This window comes from Epinephelus moara, chromosome 5, assembly GCF_006386435.1.
Source record: "Epinephelus moara isolate mb chromosome 5, YSFRI_EMoa_1.0, whole genome shotgun sequence".
NCBI classification, from domain to species: Eukaryota; Metazoa; Chordata; class Actinopteri; order Perciformes; family Serranidae; genus Epinephelus; species Epinephelus moara.
The window spans coordinates 41,059,968-41,080,226 of record NC_065510.1 but is presented as its reverse complement, the minus strand read 5'-3'; the positions used below and the strand labels follow the sequence as shown (position 1 = coordinate 41,080,226).

The following is a 20,259-nucleotide window of genomic DNA, read 5'->3' as shown; positions in this document are numbered from 1 at the left end:
AAATCTATCTCTGTACCAGACTGCTGAAATGTTCTTCATACTTAAACTGCCACTGAAGTGATCCTGTTAATGAGGTAGACTAGGGAGAAAGAAGGAGAAGGAGAAAAGGAAGTGGGAGCGCTGAGCAGCAGTGGAGTACCTATTGTCATTCTTCAATCAATCCCCTGTTCTCTCTCTCTGTGCTCCACATCCCCCCTGCCTGCCCAGTCTGAAAGCTGCAGCTGTGTTTGTTTGGTCGGCTAAGACGCTACTTCCTCTTTTAGCTTTTCATCAAGGCTGTATGGGGGAGAGAAGGTGGGACGAAAGGCTCTAATGGGTGTTTGAGTGGGTGGGTGTTTTTTAAGGCCAGGGGTTGTATCTTTAGTTTTATCTGAACACACTGATTGGTAGCGAGATGCCCACACTGATCAGACACTCTCTGTTTAGATGCTCAGTTTCCCATCGACATCTCTTCAGTCACCAGGGACCATGACTTCCTCGATCGGGACGCTATCGAGGCTCTCTGCAGGTGAGATTACTCATCATCATACTGAACCTTTCATTCATCTTTTCTCTTTCTTTTGATGTTATGCCCCATTCTTCTCCTTCAATCTCTAGTTTTCCCCTCAAACAAAACCATGAGGGCATGACTTCAAAAGGAGGCATGCTTTGTAAAGTTGCCGATGAGATGAAAGAATGACACGATAAGCACATTGGAGCCATGCACTGTACCTTGTCCTCTCTACATTTAGTTTTCTATGTCCATATCTCACTTTCTTTATTTTCTTCTCTCTCCGATTGCCGCGGGAGGCACATATCTCACACCTACCTTTCACTGCTGAATGATATGATAACGCAATGCCCTCTACAGCCCCTTTTACACAGCCTTTTCAAAGCTGGAATTTTACGCTGTTATGCCGCCTCACTGTTCTACAACCATGTTGTGGAAAACATATGACAGTGGGGAATTAATGGTTTCAAAGCTTTGTTTATTTGAAGTTTCAGGCAGTTGCTAATGTATTTGAAAAAGGGCTTGATGGCAGTGAGTGTCATTGGAGAGGACTGGTTTGCATCCTAGTTGGTGTCCCTGTGATATTAATTAGCATATGAGGAGGAGGTTAATGGCTCTTTAATGGAGTCAACTCCTTCATCAGATTCTGACTCTCAGTAATAAACCACAGCAGGTGTCCCTCCATACATCTGGAAACTATCATCTCAATGTCTCCTCTCTTGGCAGCCTTTCAGCGCCACCCCGCTTCCCACAGCCCCGACTATCCCCCTATTCCCATCCCTTCATCTCTCCATTGTTACATGATCTGCTCTAAGAGCTCTCTAGAGGATGGACCCCACCACCACCACCACCACCACCCTCTTGCTCCCCTTCTCCAGGTGGCTGGAGGGGATAAGCTTTCTGTCCCCTCCCCAAGTTTTCGTCACCACTCCAGCAGATTTCATTCTCCTCGCTCTCTCCTTTTCTGCTTCCCTCTCATTCCCTCCCCGCTCATGTGGAGATTATCCTTCAGCAGCTCATTAGCCAGCCCGGCTGCACCCGCGCTCCCCCCTCTGTCTTTCTCTTCCTCTCTTCTGTTTTTCCTCCCATTTCATCCTTTCTTCCATCATACATCCTCTTGGTGATGAGAGGTTAGTGTTTAAGGAAAACGTCAGGCAGCTATGACGCTTTAAATGTAACCAATGTTGCATGTGTTTGCAGGAGACTGAACACCCTCAACAAGTGTGCTCTAATGAGACTGGAGATATCGCCGCAAAGAAAAAGAGTAAGTGCACACACACACACACACACACATGAACTCCACACCTTACTGAAAAGCCCCTCTGCCAGTCTCCTTAACCACATTCCCTCACCTCAACCATCAGTTCACCCATGGCCACGGGGCGAAGCTGTGTTTTCTCTCATCTCATTTAATGAAAAGGCACCTGTTGGGTTTATTTCTATATCAAGTGGGCTGTGAGGACCCTAGGGGGAAGGAGGGTAGCTTTAATGTCTAAATGAAGGGGTTGCATTCACCAGGACCTCCCCCTACTCAAGGCGTGCTCCCCTTCTTTCTCAAATACTTCCTCATACTTCTGGCTCACCATAAAAGGACTTAGTGTGCTGCTTTTGTGGCACTCTTGCAGAACGAAGCACCGAACATCTCTTGTCTGTGATCACACTCATAAGGGTGTTTGACTGAGTGCAATATGGTGTGTTTTAAAGTAGCTTTTAAGATCAGTTTAACTCCCTCAAACAGCACACTCTTTAGATTACATTTCAAGGAAACAGGTCGCTTGGAAGAAAAGCGGATAATTCTGTGAATATCGCAGATTTAGGTCACGTAAATTAGTCTAAACTGACTTACTGACAGACTGGCTAGACTGACTGAATCGCTTCTTTTTGTACAAATCAGCCTTAATTCCCAAACGGCCTGAAGTGCTACATAGTAACATCCTTGTTCTGTGTGTGGTGGTATTCATTAGGATGACCCTTTCTGTGTCACCTTTCATTTCAGGAGTCCACAAGACTAGAGGAGTCAAAGAGGTTATTTGCCATCTTTGTAGGATGACAACCCCCCTCAGACAGCTTAGGAATGCATTGATCTCCTCGTGTCCTAACAATCCCTCTCTCTTAAATCTAAACTCCCCATTTCCCCTTCTTTCTGGATCGTTCTCTCTATCAGTGGAATTGTAATAATAAATAGTTTTCATTCTGCAGACTCCTCGTGACGTTCAAAGCGCCCACCGTTGCAGTGAATGCTTTGGTGGTTTGATGGTTTGAGGATAAGATATCTCTAGAATGTTGATAAATGGTCGACGCTCTGTTGGCCAATCACGGTTCTCTGTGAGGTTATCTCACATTCCAACCAACGTAACTTGAGAGAAAAGCCACAATGGAATCTGAAAATGTCACGAAAGTCTCTATTGTCCTCTTTAAGTCATTGACTTTAATAAATAAAACTGTACATAGCAGGGATGGATCGCACTCTGTTCATTTTTATTTGAAATTACATCATGTTTCCACCAAACATGATATCATTAATGAGGCCTGTATGTGGAGTCCATGTGAGCAGTGAAAATGGAACACTGGCATTCAACTAGTGGAACATGGATTTTGCAGATCTGATCATTTTTCTGCTGGAATTTTTTATTGTAAAGTGCTGATTTCCTGGCATCTTTGTAAAGGGGGATATTGTTATTGCTTAAAAACCTCAAGTCAGTTGCTTTCTAAACCTTTTTGTGTGTTTTGGTGAGTTCAAATTACAGATAGGGTGTGAGTAAGGTGAGGAGAAGGAGGTGGTTAAAATGTGGCGTGTGGTTTAGTTTTATGAGCTTTATGGTCCTCCACTGTGATCGGGAACTGTGAAGAAGTCCTGGAATCTCCCAGCTCAACTTGTGTGTATATTTATGTGTGTTTGAAAGTGGGCAGATTTGTTTTGTTTGTTCCACACATGTAAATACAAATCACATGACATAATACATATTAAGAAGTGTGAGGTAGAAAACCTATAATGACTTGTAAAAAAACACACACACACCCAAAGAATAGGGGTGGGGAAAAAATTGTTGCAGTACAGTATCGTGATGTTTTGCATGACAATATTGTATCACTACACAGACGCCTTTTGGTAGCCTATTAGAATAATAAAATCGAGTGGGGGGGTTTTCAGTCCACTATTATGCTGCCAGTTGAAATAACTTAAGTGAGATGAACAGACTGAAAATTGTATCTTATTAAATAAAACAGAAGGTGATAAAGTTTTCCTTAGAAGACATAATTTGATATCCCTGTCATCAGAGGGGACAAAGACTATGGGGGGGCGACCCCAGTCTGGCCGGCTGCACTGTGAGCTATGGGGGTCATAATGGAATTTCCTGAACTCCCTCTGGGGCCTGAGATAGATTAACTTAACTGGGGGAGGTGTGTGCATTTTGTGAAGGTGCATGTGCACTATATGTGACTCAGTAATGGTCCCTTTTTTCTTTGTCTTGTGTATGTATTGTCCATGCAGTCAGGAAATGGTCTGGTTGACCATGAGTATCTTTGCTTTATCAAGTCATGTGCTTACCCACAGCACCTCAGTTTAAGATCACATTATGTAAAACCATAGTCTTATTGCGTCAGTGGTATGTTATATATCTTCCAAGAAGAATTCCTCATTCAATTACTTATGTAAAGGCTCTTGTGTTGTGAGGCATTTGGCAGCCATCATACATCAGTAATTCTGTTTTTAGTAATTAGATGGATAAATGGGAACTGGACGTGAATGTGCACATTGCAAAGTGAAAGTGCAACAATTATAAAGTTAATTCCATAACTCCAGAAAGTTTCCTGGACCAAGGTGAGGAATGTTGGAGAAGAAATGGAAAACGTAGCAGTGCATAATGTCCCCTAACTGTTCTTCTCCCTCCCTCTCCTTTTTCCATCTCTTCTTGCTATTTCTTTCTCCCTGTCCCCTATCTCCTCCTTCTCCCCTATCCAGAGCGAAGACTCGGATGAGGACGAGCCTTGTGCCATCAGTGGCCGATGGACCTTCCAGAGGGACAGTAAGCGCTGGTCCCGTATGGAGGAGCTGGAGGTTTTTTCCTCACTGCCCTCAGACGCTGCCCAACCCCCTTTCCCCAAGGACCAAGTATCCCAGAAGGGCAAGCTCGCCCTGCGTGAAGGCAATAGTTCGGAGAGTGTGCTGACCGACCTCAGCGAGCAGCCTGAAGTTGGCTCCATCCACAGCAGTGGGAGTGGTGGCAGAGGAGAAGAGAAGAGCCATGGAGCTGCCCTGACAAGTGAAATTTTACCTGCCGGCGCTACTCGTGCAAGCTCTGTAGCTAGCATGTGTTCTTCCTCGGGCACAGGCGGGTCAGGATGCGCAAATGAGGACTCCCTGTCTGATGGGATGCCTCCATCACCTCTGGAGACACTCGGACAGTTCACCTTTGATGTGAAAACAGGCATGGGGGGACTGGGAGGAAGTCTTGACAGAGGAGGTGGCAGCGGCAAAAGCACACGCTCAAGAGCGAAGAGCTTCCTCAAGAGGATGGAGAGTCTACGGCTGCGTAGCGGCACCACCTCCAAGAGAAAGAAGAAGGGGAGCACAAGTGGAGGGAAGATAGAAATCAGTGGCCCTGTCATCAAAGAGGGTCTGGATGATGACAAGCTGCGGAGGCTCAATTGTGTGGACATCTCCAGTATCAACCTCAACCAGAACCTCAATCACCACCGCAATCCCACTCAGACTATGACACTTAACCGCAATCGCTCTGTATCCTACTCCACTCAGACCAGCAACGGCAGCACTGGAAGTACTGGGAGCAGCCAGTCTGAAGCCAGCAGTGGAAGTGCAGTGAGCACTCCAAGCCCAGTGACTCGCGCTCGCAGCCACAGCACAGCAGCTGGCTCCAGTAAGAGAGGAGGAATGTATTTGGAGGGTTTCGATCCTTTCAGCATTCCCCAACAAGCTGCAGATCTACAGCCAACACCCCCACCCAAATCTGCCCCACCCATCCCCTGCCAAGCCAGTAATGGGATGACAGTGGATGAGCAGAACCGCAGGAACAACTGCAGTGTTCGAGACAATAGCAGACAAGCTGAAGAAGAAGAAGAAGAAGAGGAGGAAGAGGAGGGCATGATCTTCTTCTACTTACCAGAAGGTCACAAGCCTGGAACCTTCCCCAAAGCCCTGCAGGACGGGAGTTCACGCAATAACAACGGGAATGATAATGGGAACTCAGTGATCCTCAGGGGGCGGCAAAGTCGACGCCAGCGGCGTTGCTCCTCAGGGTCTGTCGACAGCCGGCTCAGTTTTTATGACAACGTCCCCTGCACTGAGAGGGAGGAGGAGGAAGACAGGGAAGAGGGGGATGAACGCAAACTGGAGCAAGTGCTGCAACATGTCAGCGGCCTGCAGCGGTTTGTTAATGCATGGTCAGAGGCGGTGGCTGGCGAAGAGGAGGAAGAGGAGGAGGACGAAGAGGAAGAGGGAGACTCAGATTCAGCACTGGACTCAGCCTCCCCTTGTCCGTCCTCCCCTCTGCAAAACCGGCTGGAGGAGACGGAGAACGGGAGTGATCAAGACAGCACAGGAAACCCGCTGGGAGAGGGAGAGGGAGAGGAAGGGATGAGGGAGCGAAGAGATTCTGGTGTTGGGGCATCTCTAACCAGAACCAGCAGGTCAGTAAATCTAAACTACCTTCCTACTGATGCAGTACAACTGTCAAAGGGTCAGTTCTAGGGGTGTAAGAAAGTATCAATGCAGTAGAGAATCACAATTTTATGTTTTGTAATCACAAACTGCATCAAATACTTTGCGTAGCTCCTTTGACATCACTCATTGGTTTGTGGACTCCCAGTTTGTGCCCTGAGTTTGGCATTTTGGCTGTCGCTATTTTGGATTTTTGGAGCCAGAAATGACTATATTTCTGCTGCTAGCTTGGTTAGTTTGGTGCATTTATAGCCATGGTTAACTGTAAGAGATTTAAAACCATCAAAACAAGATATACAGAACATTTAACTTTTGAGAGGGTCTTTTAGTACAACCAACCGCAGAACATGACTTTTTTTAGGCAACCAAAACATTTCAATTAATTTTCATGAAAGACACTGAATTAGCAACAACTACAGCAACGTTGTTGCCATGGTAGCGACTTGTAAACAGACATCACCCACCTGTCACTCAAGTGGCCACACCCTTAATTGTGCGTCACTTTAAGTCTTAATAAGATGTAAACAGGTGAGTTACAGAAAAATTCAACCCCTATAGAGTTGTAATGAACGTTAGATGTACTGTAACTATAAAGACCAAAACTGTTTTTTGTACCAGTCTGTAAACATGTTTATTTCTGGTGTAAAGTTAAACATATTGACATGTACATACATACATACAGACATATACATGGGGGTGTATGGGGATTGACTCACGTTTGGAGCCAGCCTCAAGTGACCATTTAAGGAACTGCAGTTTTTGGAACTTCCAAGTTATTTTTGAGACCCGGAGGTTGTCATACTGCATTGATCCTCAACAACACTGTATGGATTTCTAAGTAATAGTTGACATGCAAAGATTTGTGGCAGTGGTTCAGTTTGTGTTGTATTTAAACCCCTGACTAGTGTTGTAATCTGTCTTCAGCCTTTTCACTTTTCCTTTTCATGTAATGTTAATTTACATGTAATGCGATGCGATATGATTTTATTTATTCATTTATTTGGAGCTCCATTAGTCACTACCAAGGTAGCAACTACTCTTCCTGGGGTCCATAAATGCAATGCAGTCTGATACAATACGACACAATACTTGTCTTGGGCTCAGGAGCTGCGCAAGTCTTGCTGCCTGTCTATATACATTGCACATAACACCAGCACACAACAGAGCACCATAAGCAAAGTGCAACACAACCCCTAAGCATCAAGCAACATTATTTAAAATCTTAATTGAGGTTTGCACAAATTCATTTTTAAAATAATTCAGTTTTAATATGGGCATCCTGTATTGTCTGCCTTAGGGTAAAAGCTCGTACTCAGCTTGGGGAATGTGGGAACAGTCAGGCAGTATTTTCTGTGCTTGTTTGAGACAGACTGCTCATACAGTGTCTATACAATAATGCTAGCGTAATGTGACTGTTTGCGTGAACTGATCCTTTACCAGAGTAAATTATAATTCAAACAAATATGCTCATGCTTTTAGTCGTCTTTTGTAAAACTCCTGACAAACATGACCGAAATGCATGAAAGCTCAAGGACAAGAAAACAATAGAAAGACAAACAGTGGGGCACCAACAGAAAAGAGTTTTCCATAGAAAGTGACAGCAAAGGATAAACATGGGGACACGCTGAGACTTCTCTCCTTACGTAATGCTGCTGGATACTCTGGAATGCTGCTTGGTCTCCATGGGGACTGTTTCTGTTCCTTCAGGAATCCACAGGCAGAATTACATTCGAGGGGCGTACGAGTTTTTAGTCTTTAAGACAGTCTCTTGATTGATGTGTACATAAATCCCTGTAATCCCTTAACTGATCACTTGGCACATAAAACTACAAATACTGTGTACGGCTTTGTTTCTAAGTTTTTGTGCACACAAAGGCATGGTGCAGATCCCAGGAGTTAAACTGCTCTTTTTAATAACATCTCAATTTGTGCTCTCTTCTCTTTCCCTGTACGTACTCCAGACCACAGAAATTGCGCTGGCCGAGCTTCCAGAACTCCCATCGGCCCAGTTTGGCATCGGCCCAGCTCCAGATTAGCTGCCAGTCTGTGCTACAGATGAATCTACTCCAGAAGCTCTCCCTGCTGCAGCTCACTGCTCTGCTGGAGAGACACACCCCGACAAATAAACATGGCTTCAGCTGGTGAGTGAACTGGAGGGAAATGAAATGCTTGCGTAAAGGACACAGGGAGTGTTGAGGAGGAGGCCATTCCGTGCAGTGATTATTTGACAAACTATATTTTAAAGCTTGTTTTTCATGTGAAGTGCCGTCTGCGTCTAGCTAAGTGTTCCTAGGAAGTGATGCCCTCGAATTTCTGCCATCTATGCATTCAACTGCTCCCCCTCTGTCCCACCCGTCTCCCAATCCCCTCCATCTGCAGGTTGTTGTATAGTGTGGTGACGGCTGTCCACAAAGGTTGGGTTTCACATTCTTTTCCCAGGCCTGTAATTGCTGGGAAGGGGCGTACATTGTCTTTTTCTCAACGGGGCAATCATGGGAGTTCACACGCATGGTGTTACAAGAGCTGGAGGCTGCAAAGAAATGTCCTCAACAATTCCCCCCCAGCCTCTATCCTCTCTGTCACTTCAGTCTGACCTCACTTTATATGCTGCTCATGATTATCCAGTGGCACCTTATATCATCCTTGTTACTGTATCTGTTTTAGAGATTTTATAGTCACTCCTGACTTTACTTCTTCTTTCTCTTTGCGTCTATATTTCTGTGGGGTTTTTTCTGAAATCGAATATTGGGGGAAAATCCATCAGATGCTCCATTTGACAGGGAAGCCCTGAAAGAAAAGCAGTGGAAAATACAAGTGATGTACACAAGACTCAAGGAGGGTCTATGATGCTCATTCAACATGCTGAATTGGCAAAAAAAAAAGCAGGTGAGGGGCAATGGTGCAGAGCACACTACACCGACTAGGTTGACAGACGCACACTGTCGGCCCAACATTGACCAACGGCTGACTGACGGCTTGGTGTGTCAGGGCCTTCAGCCCTGCTATATCTTGGTATCTCTGCACCACCATTGCACCTGGGGAATGACCATAACAAAGCAGCACTTTTTATCCATGAAAAACCGCCAATAATTTGGGAAGAAATGAACAACATCAGCAACCAAGTTTACATTTTCCCCTGACGTTAGCATGTAGCTACATGTAGCAGTGTAGGCTACGTAATGTAAACACTTGCAGTAACATGCTTGGAGCAGATGACCATAAAGAAATCTGACAGACTATGATGTCATACTGCATCATGTCCCCTTAACTTTGTTGACCAGAAAATGCATTACTGGAAATTCTTCAGTCAAAATATATAATATGAAAAAATCGTGAAAAAGAGTTACCCAGAATTACCTGTTTTATAACATTTGAAGGAAGTTTTATACTACTTTACAAGGTCCAATGAGAAAAATAAAGTGAAAAATTGCATCATTTTCTTGTGTTTTTCCTCTTCCCCCCATTCCTTCTACCCGAGGCCTTCCTTGGACAGGAATAGAAGGCGTTATGACAGTCTTATGACAGGCCGGAGCTCACTGAAAGACAGAGGCCACTTGTTGGCCGCTGGAGGCCCACACATATTCAGAATTCCGGACCAGGATCATAATATGCTCCCTTTCTATTTCCCCAAACTGTGGTTGGGAAGAGCGCTGCGAGTCTTGTGAACGGCTGCTCTTACAAAGACGAGCTTGTCCTGAGTCACGCACAGCGTCTCTCGGCTAAACACACTCACACCCATGCAGATAGATACACAGCCATAAATCTGTGGGTGCATTCTTGTGAAACGGCCGGAGCTGCATGTTTCAACTCTGGGGTTTGTGGTTGTATACTTGGTGTTCACTTGCACCCAAGTGAACACATACACACACACACGCACACACACACACACACACACACACACACACACACACACACACACACACACACAGAGTAACAAATAGTGAGACACACACTTTGTGCGGATGTATAAAGCAGTGGGATCCTCCCCTTTTGACACCCATCTGTACATCCTACTCACCCCCCCCTCTGTTCTCCCCTCACCCTGTTTATCCACCCCTCTCATAAACCTGGAGACAGGCTTCTGCAGCCACTTGCACACACATAAAGACACACATACACATTTTGGTCGCCAGGCTAACTTTGCAGTAATATGATTTATTCTTGCAGGGTTTTAACACTGAAGGGATAGTTCAGATTTTTTGAAGTGGGGCTGTATGGCGTACGTATCCATCAATAGTATATTACATACAGCAGATGTCAGTGGGCATGGCTCCAGTTTAGAGATGCAGACTGGAGTCCCACATAGAAGCTAAGCAATCTACTGCTGTGAAGGGGTCAACAACAAACTGACCCCTTCACAGCAGTACATTACTTAGAAAGAATGAAGGCATGTCGTGACACTGTTGAGCTGTTTCAAGAAATCCCTTTTTAACTGAATTCCTAAATTTGTATCAAAATTCACATGTACATGTTGCAGATATTGATGAGTCTTCTGTTCTTGTGTGTGTTTGTTTGTTGCAGGGCTGTGCCAAAGTTTATGAAGCGGATCAAGGTGCGCGACTATAAAGACAGGAATGTGTTCGGTGTGCCGCTACAAGTCATCGTCCAGCGGACAGGCCAGCCCCTCCCTCAGGGCATTCAGCAGGCCATGCGCTATTTACGCAACCAGTGCCTGGACCAGGTAATTTAAAGTACACAAATAAACACACATATGGACGGATGTATATAGAAACTTGAGCATATGCTGTAATTGCAGTGTACATATGACGTCAAGCTCCTGCCAGTCTGTCATTTAGCTTCTCCCCAGCTCAGAGAGAAAGCTTCTTCTTTAAGGTGCTGCAGTTACATAATACTTGAATGTTAGGACATCTGCAATCAGTCAAATATTCATCCATGGATTTTTTTTTTCACTGCATGTTACATAAGATGGAGCAGTGATTCGGAAAAAGCCTGATACCCACTTAGTCAGTGTGTATACATGTTCTTTTTTCTCCGCTCTCTGTCACACATATGCCGAAGCGTGGAGCTCTGCTGAGAGTCAAAGTGTGCAGCTGGGAAGTCACCTGTCAGTCTGTTTAATCCAGAGACATCATGGCCGATTTATGTGTGTGTGTGTGTGTGTGTGTGTGTGTGTGTGTGTACATTCATAAAGGAAAGAAAGAGGGCGTGAGGAGAAAATAGCTAATAACGGAGGGCTAAACAGAAAACAGAGTGATGGTGTTCTTTTCAAAGCAGGACAAGGCGCCTCTGTTTGAAAGTGGTGAAAGCTCGTGGAAAGTATTCAGGCCGAACAAGCCAACAGCCTTTTTCTCTTTTTCTCCCCAACACTGCCATTTCATACAGCCTTAAAAGGCCAACGATGGGGTCCTACACAACATTCAGTACAAGGAGGCCCACTGGGTGTCATGGGAGCTTCTTGTAAATACAGTCAACAGGATCTGCTGTGATGTAACCATATTGACTATAAGCTCTGGATTTGGGGATAAGTCAAGAATATTATTTTTCAATGATAACAGCCTGCAGCTTTAAAAGACATGTTTTTTAAATGTGCTTTTGGCACATGAATCATTTTTGATATGCCTTAATGATAGGATCAAACACCGCACTCATGAGAATACTGAGACTAATAAGGGAATTACAGTTCAGAGCTGACTTATCAGGTTTCTGTATATGCATGCATGATGTAACTCTCTCTCTCACTTTTTGTTCAGGTGGGTCTTTTCAGGAAATCCGGCGTTAAATCTCGTATCCAGGCTCTTCGTCAGATGAACGAGGCGAGTGGCGCAGACGGAGGGGGCGTCAACTACGAGGGCCAGTCGGCATATGATGTCGCAGACATGCTAAAGCAGTACTTCAGAGATCTGCCAGAACCCCTGCTCACCAGCAAACTGTCTGAGACCTTCCTCCAGATTTACCAGTGTAAGAATACACACACATTTAAAGTATAAACCAAACCCTGTTGAGACGATTCACATACACAGACGCACGTCTGCAAGACGATTGCATTTTAGAATACACAAGATGGTATTGTTTCAGAGCTGTAGATGCTTGCCTGCTGTGAAGCAAGAAATTGTGAAACAGTAAAAAGAAAACAAACGATGAGTGCAGGAAATACCTGCAGGATGAGGATATATCTAAGTGGTTCATCCTTCTGTGGACATCCCCTCAAGTTCTGTTCCTGTATGACTGTAATAGCTGCATTAGGATCTGTTTATATAAGGTGAAACAAAACCGGTCCTGTGCATGAAGCATGAAGCACATAGTGTACACACACTTATATAAAACACTTGGGTCGACACAGATCTCATCATAGCTCAGACCTGGCAAGCGAAGGGAAGCCATACACACACTTTTTCCAAAGACACCAAAAAAGATGACATCATGTAGCATGCCAGTGGTTATTAGTCGCTTTCTGCTTATGATATTAAAAAAGAAGTCCTGACATCCTCCCTCTTCCTCTACAGACATGCCTAAGGAGCTGCGTCTGCAGGCGGCGCGTGCCGCTGTGCTGCTGCTGCCCGACGAGAACCGCGAGGCTCTGCGGACACTGCTGTGTCTGCTGAGCGACGTGACAGCCAGCGTGTCTGAGAACCAGATGACTCCCACCAACCTGGCTGTTTGCCTGGCGCCATCCCTCTTCCACCTCAACACCCTGCGCCGCAAGGAAAGCTCCTCGCCAAGGTGTGTGTTTGTGTGTCTACACCACTGTAATCAACTCATTTTAACCATATCACTGCCTTTATTTTGATTGCCATCACTGGTACAGTCAGCTTGCAGCTTACATAACATGTAATATGCTGTACATTCACAAAACAGGAAAGGGTTAGTCTAAAGAAACAAAGGAGCAGGATACTGGAGATGGAGGTCAGAGAAGAGAAGCTGAGAGAGCAAAGCTTGAAACAGGAGGAAGGGAGAGAGACAGAGGAAATAGCAAGGTTACATAAACATCTTCACCTAATTAAGAACACACATATTTTGTTCCATGTTTAGCTAGAAGATGCTTTAGCAGGTGTCCAGTGTTTTCTCTCCACCCTCAACCCATGGCGCTTCCTCTGTCCTCTCTAACGCTCACTGTCTCGATGATGGATGATGTTACTAATCTTTTTGTCCTTTTCTCCTCTCTTCCTTGGTCAAAGGGTGATGAACAGGAAACAGATACTGGGAAAGCCAGACCAGAGAGACCTGAATGAGAACCTGGCTGCCACTCACGGCCTGGCACACATGATCCAGGAGTGCAGCAAACTCTTCCGGGTCAGTATTTACCAACAGCAGAGCTGAATGTGCACTCTAACTTAGCAAACTCCTCACTTTCAAAGTTCAAGTTTTCTTTTGACAGATATCAAAATTACATTCAGAATGTTTTATTGAGTGAGATACTGTATAGGTCCTATCTTACACTAGTTTCACACTAACACCATTTTCATGGCCCGCACCCATGTTGTGTAAGTTGCAAATGTACGTACGCCCATTTGTGCACCCATGGGCATGTAGGTCTTAAATTGAGGTGTGGTCAGGCGCATTGTTAGTGTACTGCTATTTTGAGGCAGCAGAAAGCAACTGTGCCATTGACCAACAAAAACCAGGCCTAAAGCCAAAATGGCGCAGTATTTTCCTGCTATTAAAGGGCGCATTATTCAGATAGTGAGATTGGCCCACATAAGCAGATTCACAACACGCATACACTCTGCTTGTTACACACACAGGGATGTGCAAATGAGTTGTGGGTGCATGAAAAAAATACATCATTAATCAGGAAAATATTAATGATATTTTCTAAAATGTGAACATAGCAGAGAGCAGAGCAGAGCTGCTTCGGAAGCTAAAAGTTAAGTTCTGTGTCCTCTGTCAAGTTTATAACAACAGTTTTTAGTTTTGCTGCTCAAATGCGCCATGATATTTACTGCAGTGACATCACTGCTTTTACTGCACTGCTTCACTGCAAAACCGCTCACTTCTCTAATTTGCCGAATCCGCCATGCAAATAGCAGGGCACCAGGTGCAGGCACATCTGGCTTTTAAAGGGAATTGGAGATGGCACTCTGACTGGTTGAATTCATGTTTGCCCAAAACACACCTGTGATTAATTAAGGGACTAAATACAACCCATTTGCCTTTTGTACCTTAATTCATGTACAAATTATTCAGTTTAACTAGCAAAGTGGAGTTGGACCCACCCTAAATGCACTTGCAAAGTGTACTCTGAAGCATGCTCTACTGATGGGTTAAATAGAGTCCATGAGGCAAACTGCCACGTAAGTCGATGTTGTGTTTGCTGACAGAATGAACATGACCTCTGGTTCACTGTACCATGTCATTGCAAAACACTTTGTGTTCCTGTGTTTGTCCTGTAAACATGTGTACATAACTCAGTGATGCAATTCATGTTGTCATTTGAACAAGCAGTGTTATGATTACGTGAAGTAAATGTGCCAAGTGTTTTAAATGCCCCTGTTGTGCGGAAGTGGACTCAACTTCATGTCTCTTTATTCTTAATTCTTTATTCAGATCCCCATTAGCTTCCACAAAGTGGTCACTAGTCTTCCTGGGTTTTCTCTGCATTTGTGAAAGAAGTTCAAATACAGCATCGTCACACAAAAGCCACAAACTCATGAATCCACCACAACTGAATGGATAAACAGGAAATAATCAGCAGACTACACTGTTAATAATCCAATTTCAATCCCATTATGCCAAAGCGTTGCTCTTCCCAGTGCAGTCCTCCTCCCTGACCTGCTACAGTAAATGCTAAGAGGCAGCATACTGTTGGTCATTAGTGTTAGGTTTTATTAGATTGCTTCCTGGTTTCCTGTCATGGTCACATCATACAACAAGTAAATTCGATTACCTCCCAAATTGTTTTCTTTTAATTAGATCTCTGTCGGTGCACAGAGGCTCAAAACAGGAAGATGACCTATTAAATAACTGACTGTAATTTGCATCCATTTTTACCAAGACTTTTCTTATCTGATAAAAATCCTTTTCTTAGACTGTAATATTGTTAGTGTTCAATTAAACCTGAGAGATGACACAAAAAGAGAGAAAGAATGAGGATGAGCTCGGCAAACAGATGGAGATGAAAATAGGATGTGGTGTTGATGTTTCCATTTTTAATTGGACTTCATGTAATCAGGGTGGAGATGCCTGGCAAAAACAAAACATCAAGTAGTGACTCAGTGCTGATCACTCTTATCAGAGGACATTTATAACATCAAGATGTTTTAAGACGCTCAGAAATGCTCTGCTTTTAACAATATTTGCTGTCTGATGTGGTTTTCATACAAATAACCTCAATTAACTGTTTAAAAAAAGCTCATACTCCCTTGTTGAAAAAAAAAATCAAATAGTCAAATCAAACATATTTAACCATCATGCATTCTGGCAGCTCATGGCCTACAGCAACACAATGGAAAGTTAAGGCCTGGCCTTCATCCTCCTCCTCCTTTCCCACAGATCCCAGAGGAGATGAGTCGCTGCAGGAACTCTTATGTGGAGCAGGCGCTGCTGCCACGACGCCTGGAAGAGCTCGCTGGTGAAGAGGCCGGGCAGGGAGGTTACAGGGCCTTCCTCCAGGACAGCCTGGACGCCCTCCTCAAAGACGCCAAGGACAAGTTTAAAGGTTACGACAGCTGCTCCACGCCTGAGCACGCAGAGCTGGCCTGTAGGAAGGTAAAGCCACTTGTTTGTTCATCAACTCACATTTTTAGAAAGAAAAAAATCTTTTTTCACACATCTGCTCAGTCCATGCGGCTGCTTTCAGCGTGGCTGTTTGTGGCAGACTAATGTGATTCATGAAAGATTATTTAACGAGTGAAAAAAACCCCCAGATCATCAGTCAATCTGTCTTGATTGTGTAAACAAGACACCATTCCTGAAGCACACACTGTCTCTTAAACTATCTGTTTCCTGTCTTTTCCTGTCCTCTGTGTGTCTGCCTCTCCCTCCCTCCTGCCTCTCTAAATGTCAAATGGAAAACCAGCAGTTAGGGTTTCCTGTATAGAAACACATCCGTGTGAAACTGGCCTGGCCCTTGGCTTCTCATTCCCATCCCAGTACTGGACTCTATCCCAGAATGACATCAGCTTGACATAGACACACACACACACACACACACACACACACACACAAACATACACAACCTAACCATTATCCCAGGCCTACATTTCCTGTGTGTAGTGTGCAAAGGGCCCCGTATGAGGTTATCTTTTCTCCAGTTTGAGAGTCACAAGGCGCAGAATGTTCTCTATCATCTGATGGCAGAATGAAGCAGCTGACTCGGCTAAAGGGCACTGGCAAGTTTTGAAACACAGTCTGACTGTTGTGCATAAAATGATGTCTGGATTACCACTTCTAGCATCTCTAAATATCAATGATACGATTAGATACTGTAAAAGAAACTCTCAAAGACTTGCACACGACACACCCCTGACCGGGAACATTTGTTGAATGTCGTTCCCAATTTCTCTCTCCTCTCATTTCCTGTCATCTCTTTGCTTTTGGCTACAAACTAAGGACTTATAATGCAGCTAAATAATACCAGTTTTGAAAAGGACTGCATGTTAAGCTCATTGGTCATATCCATGTGTTTCTCCAGGTGCATGATGGCTTTCCTCTGCGGCTGTGGAAGGTGACCGTGGAGGTGCCTGCGGGTCCTGAGGAGGTTTTGACTCGAGTGCTGCGGGAGCAGGGCTACTGGGACGAGGACTTGCTCGAGAGCCGGGTGGTTGAGACCCTGGACGAGAGGACGGAGGTCTACCAGTACGTCAGGAACACTATGGCTCCACATCCCACCAGAGACCACCTCGTGCTCAGGTAGACATTAGCCCATTGTCCGTCTCTTCCTCCATGTCTCACTTCTTTGTCTTCATCTTTTTGATGTTCTGTTTATGATTTATTGTTGTTTTCTAATGAAAACTCTTAACTCTCTCTACCAGAACGTGGGTAACAGACCTGCCAAAAGGAGCGTGTGCACTGGTGTGTACGTCTGTGGACCATGAAGGAGTGCCTGTTGTTGGTGTTCGGGCAAATGTCCTCACCTCACGCTACTTCATTGAGCCCTGTGGAACCAACAAATCCAGACTCACACATATTTCTAGGATCGACTGCAGGTGAGTGAATGACTGACAGGAACAAAGAGACATGGAAATAAGTCAGAATGCGGGACTGTCGTGCACAAATCAGCAATAGCAATGTAACATTAACTAGGTAGCCACTGAGACATCGGCACACTACTAGCTTTTTTTATGTTTGTTATGGAGAAAAGGACCATAATACATAGAAAAGACATTAACCTAAGATAACATGATGGTTATCATATTTTTTAAATCTTACTAACAAAGAAAATATATTTGTTGGTTTATTTTATTGCTTGTGCAACGGTTTGGAGTGTGCACACCCTACCCCTAGACATGAACGCAGACTACAGAGGGGTGAGGGGGTGAGGCCGGGGAAAGCAGTGTATTGGTATTGAGCTGTAGTCCTTTTTTGTGATCATTCAGTGTCTTTAGGCTGGTGGCACAATGAGCTAACAAGACATCTCTTTTATTTTTTCCCAGGGGTCGTTTCCCAGAGTGGTACAATAAACTGTATGGACACATGTGCGCCACCGAGGTGGCGCGGATACGTGACTCATTCACCGTGCCCATGGACAAATGAGAAAGCAATGTGCAATTTGGGCACCGACAGACTTGACAGCTTCTTTGGACCATAATTTAGATCCTACAGAGGACTCAAAATGACTCATTCCACCCATTCCAGCAGAGAGGTCGATGGGGTCCAAACCTCTTTACACTCACATTTAATGGACAAATCCTGGATCCTGGATTGAAGGACTTTTTGTGTTTTTGCTCTGATTTTGTTACAACAGACTGATGTTATCGTCTAAAACTGTTCTGTCTGGGCTTTCAGTGTGCTCCCAAGAGGACTCGTGTCACACAAACATTTCTCCGGGCCAAAGGACATGATGTCACTGATACAGGATGTGAGATTTATCCAAAGGGTGCTATTGCTTCTGAGAAGCAAAGTGGGGTGTGTGAGTGTGTGTGCATGAGTGTTCAAAGCAACAAACGGTTAATTAATACATATTCCTCACACTGGTTTTCCAGTGGCAGCATAATGTGTACATACAGTATTCTGTTCACAGTAATGGTTTATGTGTGTCTTGTGTTACCTCTGTCTCTTTTTCTGTTACAGTAAGGCACAGGAGGAACAGTAGAGAATATTATGGTCAGCTGATTGATTAATCCATGGGTGAAGAAAGATGTGAATGTGTTAGGAACATGCAGACTGAGCAGAGACAACAGACGGGATATAGTGAGATGACAGGTGGCTGATAGCATCGAGGGTTTTAGTGTTTAGAAAGGCAGAGACAGATGAGAATCGGTGGCTGGCTCACCAAAAAGAGAAGTAAGGATCAAAGAAATGGCCTCATTTACTAACATACAAATAAGACATCCCCTCATTTTGTTCTTGAAGACACGGACAGAATTAGTCACTGTGCCGGGAACCAGTCACAAATGCAAAAAGGCAATTTTTGAATAACAGTAAGAGCTCATCAGTAGCTGTTTCTGACTGAGGCTCAGTGTTAGAGATGGGGAATGTTGCTTATTTAACAGGATTTAAGATTTAAGATGAATAGATCTACAGCAATGGACCAAATTTGGAAAAAAGCTAAAATAAGTACTGAGCTTTTCCTCCTCTATTAAAAAAGTTAATGATAGTGTTGTTAAGTGCACACGCAGTCAGTTGTTATAGGCCGAACTTCACTTACATATACACGTTGATAAAAAATAATGATTTCACAATAATCCTGATGTACATGAGAACAGAAAAAAACAATGCACTGTTCCAACCTGCAACCTCTGGCTAGTCCTATAAAAGGTGAGTAAAGAGAGAAAACATGGTCCTTTTATAAAGGTGGAGATTTTACAGGTTTTACTGTAAAGAAGAGGGCAGACTGAATGTTTGTATGATTTCAAAGGAAGGAAAACGATCTTTTGTGTAAGCTTCTTTCTCCGTACTGTCTTCTTCAGTGTTAAAAAAAGAAGTAAGAGATTTAGGTTCCTTGAAACCTTCTTTACTCATAACACTCACGCTTCAATCTAAGGGCGCACATTTTTTTCTGTGTTGAGTTGTGTGATTAATTCGCTAAGCCATTGTTCATATCGTAAATGTCTGTACTTTTAACTGTGTCTCTGCCAAATAATAACGCATGACAATGACAGTTAATTTAAAACAAATATATTTATACCTCAGATATATGTTTGTTTTGTATCATACCATTTTATTTTATTTTATTGTAAATGTTAAGCTTTGTGTTACAGAAATGAACAAATGTTTTATCTTTTTTATTAATATTATTTCTGTACAGGTTAATCAAAGTGCACTATTAAATGTATTAAAATAAAGTAAAAAAATGCTTCATTTGTCATTTGTTTTCCAGAGGTGGGACCAAGTCATTGACTCTATTTACATGCAGTTAAATTCCACTTAAATTCCAAATATGACATTACTCAGCATATCCATAGATATTCTGAATTAGGCTTTATTCGAAGTTAGCATTTTCTAAGTAAGACATAGAAATGCTGATATTAGTCAGGTTTTAAGAGCATTCTTTAGACATGTATACAGCATGTTCAGATTATACATCTCATCTGGGGGTTTACAGCAGTTTGCGACACAGGGCATCTTGCCTGCTTATGGTCAGCTCTGTGTGTTGTCATGGATACGCTTTACACAAACCAACAAGTCAACAGTTTGCAAGGCTGGGGTAAATGCATGTCCAAAAAGGCCCATATTTCTATTCGGATGGGGAAACACATCTTCTTTTAAACATTATAAAAGACTGGATGTACAGATTTTTGGATATACGCGAATATAATGCTGACCTTTTCAAGAAGGTGGTTAAAGGAATGAAAGAGTGAGGCTGTTTTTGCACGATCCAACAAGTCTGCCACCACAGGAATCTTATTTTGATGCAAAGAAGCTAAATGGCAAAAACAAGTTCGACTTTTTTGACGTGACGAACGACATCTCCATACAACATCACCGATCACCCTGAGCGCGCACACGTGAGCGCGGAGCACAGAGAAGC

General features: G+C 43.8%; 1 protein-coding gene across 2 annotated transcripts in view; it reads left to right on the top strand.

Moving 5' to 3' along the window:
- The window catches only part of dlc1 (DLC1 Rho GTPase activating protein), a 126,943-nt gene extending 107,361 nt beyond the window's left edge, over window positions 1–19,582 (top strand). For both annotated transcript variants that reach the window (XM_050044088.1, XM_050044089.1), the window contains 12 exons: window positions 427–508; window positions 1,691–1,754; window positions 4,455–6,139; window positions 8,132–8,311; window positions 10,692–10,851; window positions 11,882–12,089; window positions 12,635–12,851; window positions 13,307–13,421; window positions 15,621–15,836; window positions 16,762–16,979; window positions 17,102–17,275; window positions 17,723–19,582. In XM_050044088.1, coding sequence (XP_049900045.1) covers window positions 427–508; window positions 1,691–1,754; window positions 4,455–6,139; window positions 8,132–8,311; window positions 10,692–10,851; window positions 11,882–12,089; window positions 12,635–12,851; window positions 13,307–13,421; window positions 15,621–15,836; window positions 16,762–16,979; window positions 17,102–17,275; window positions 17,723–17,822 — 3,419 coding nt within the window. In that variant the 3' untranslated portion in view covers window positions 17,823–19,582. The remainder of the gene's footprint in view (window positions 1–426; window positions 509–1,690; window positions 1,755–4,454; window positions 6,140–8,131; window positions 8,312–10,691; window positions 10,852–11,881; window positions 12,090–12,634; window positions 12,852–13,306; window positions 13,422–15,620; window positions 15,837–16,761; window positions 16,980–17,101; window positions 17,276–17,722) is intronic.
- The last annotated feature ends 677 nt before the right edge of the window (window positions 19,583–20,259 follow it).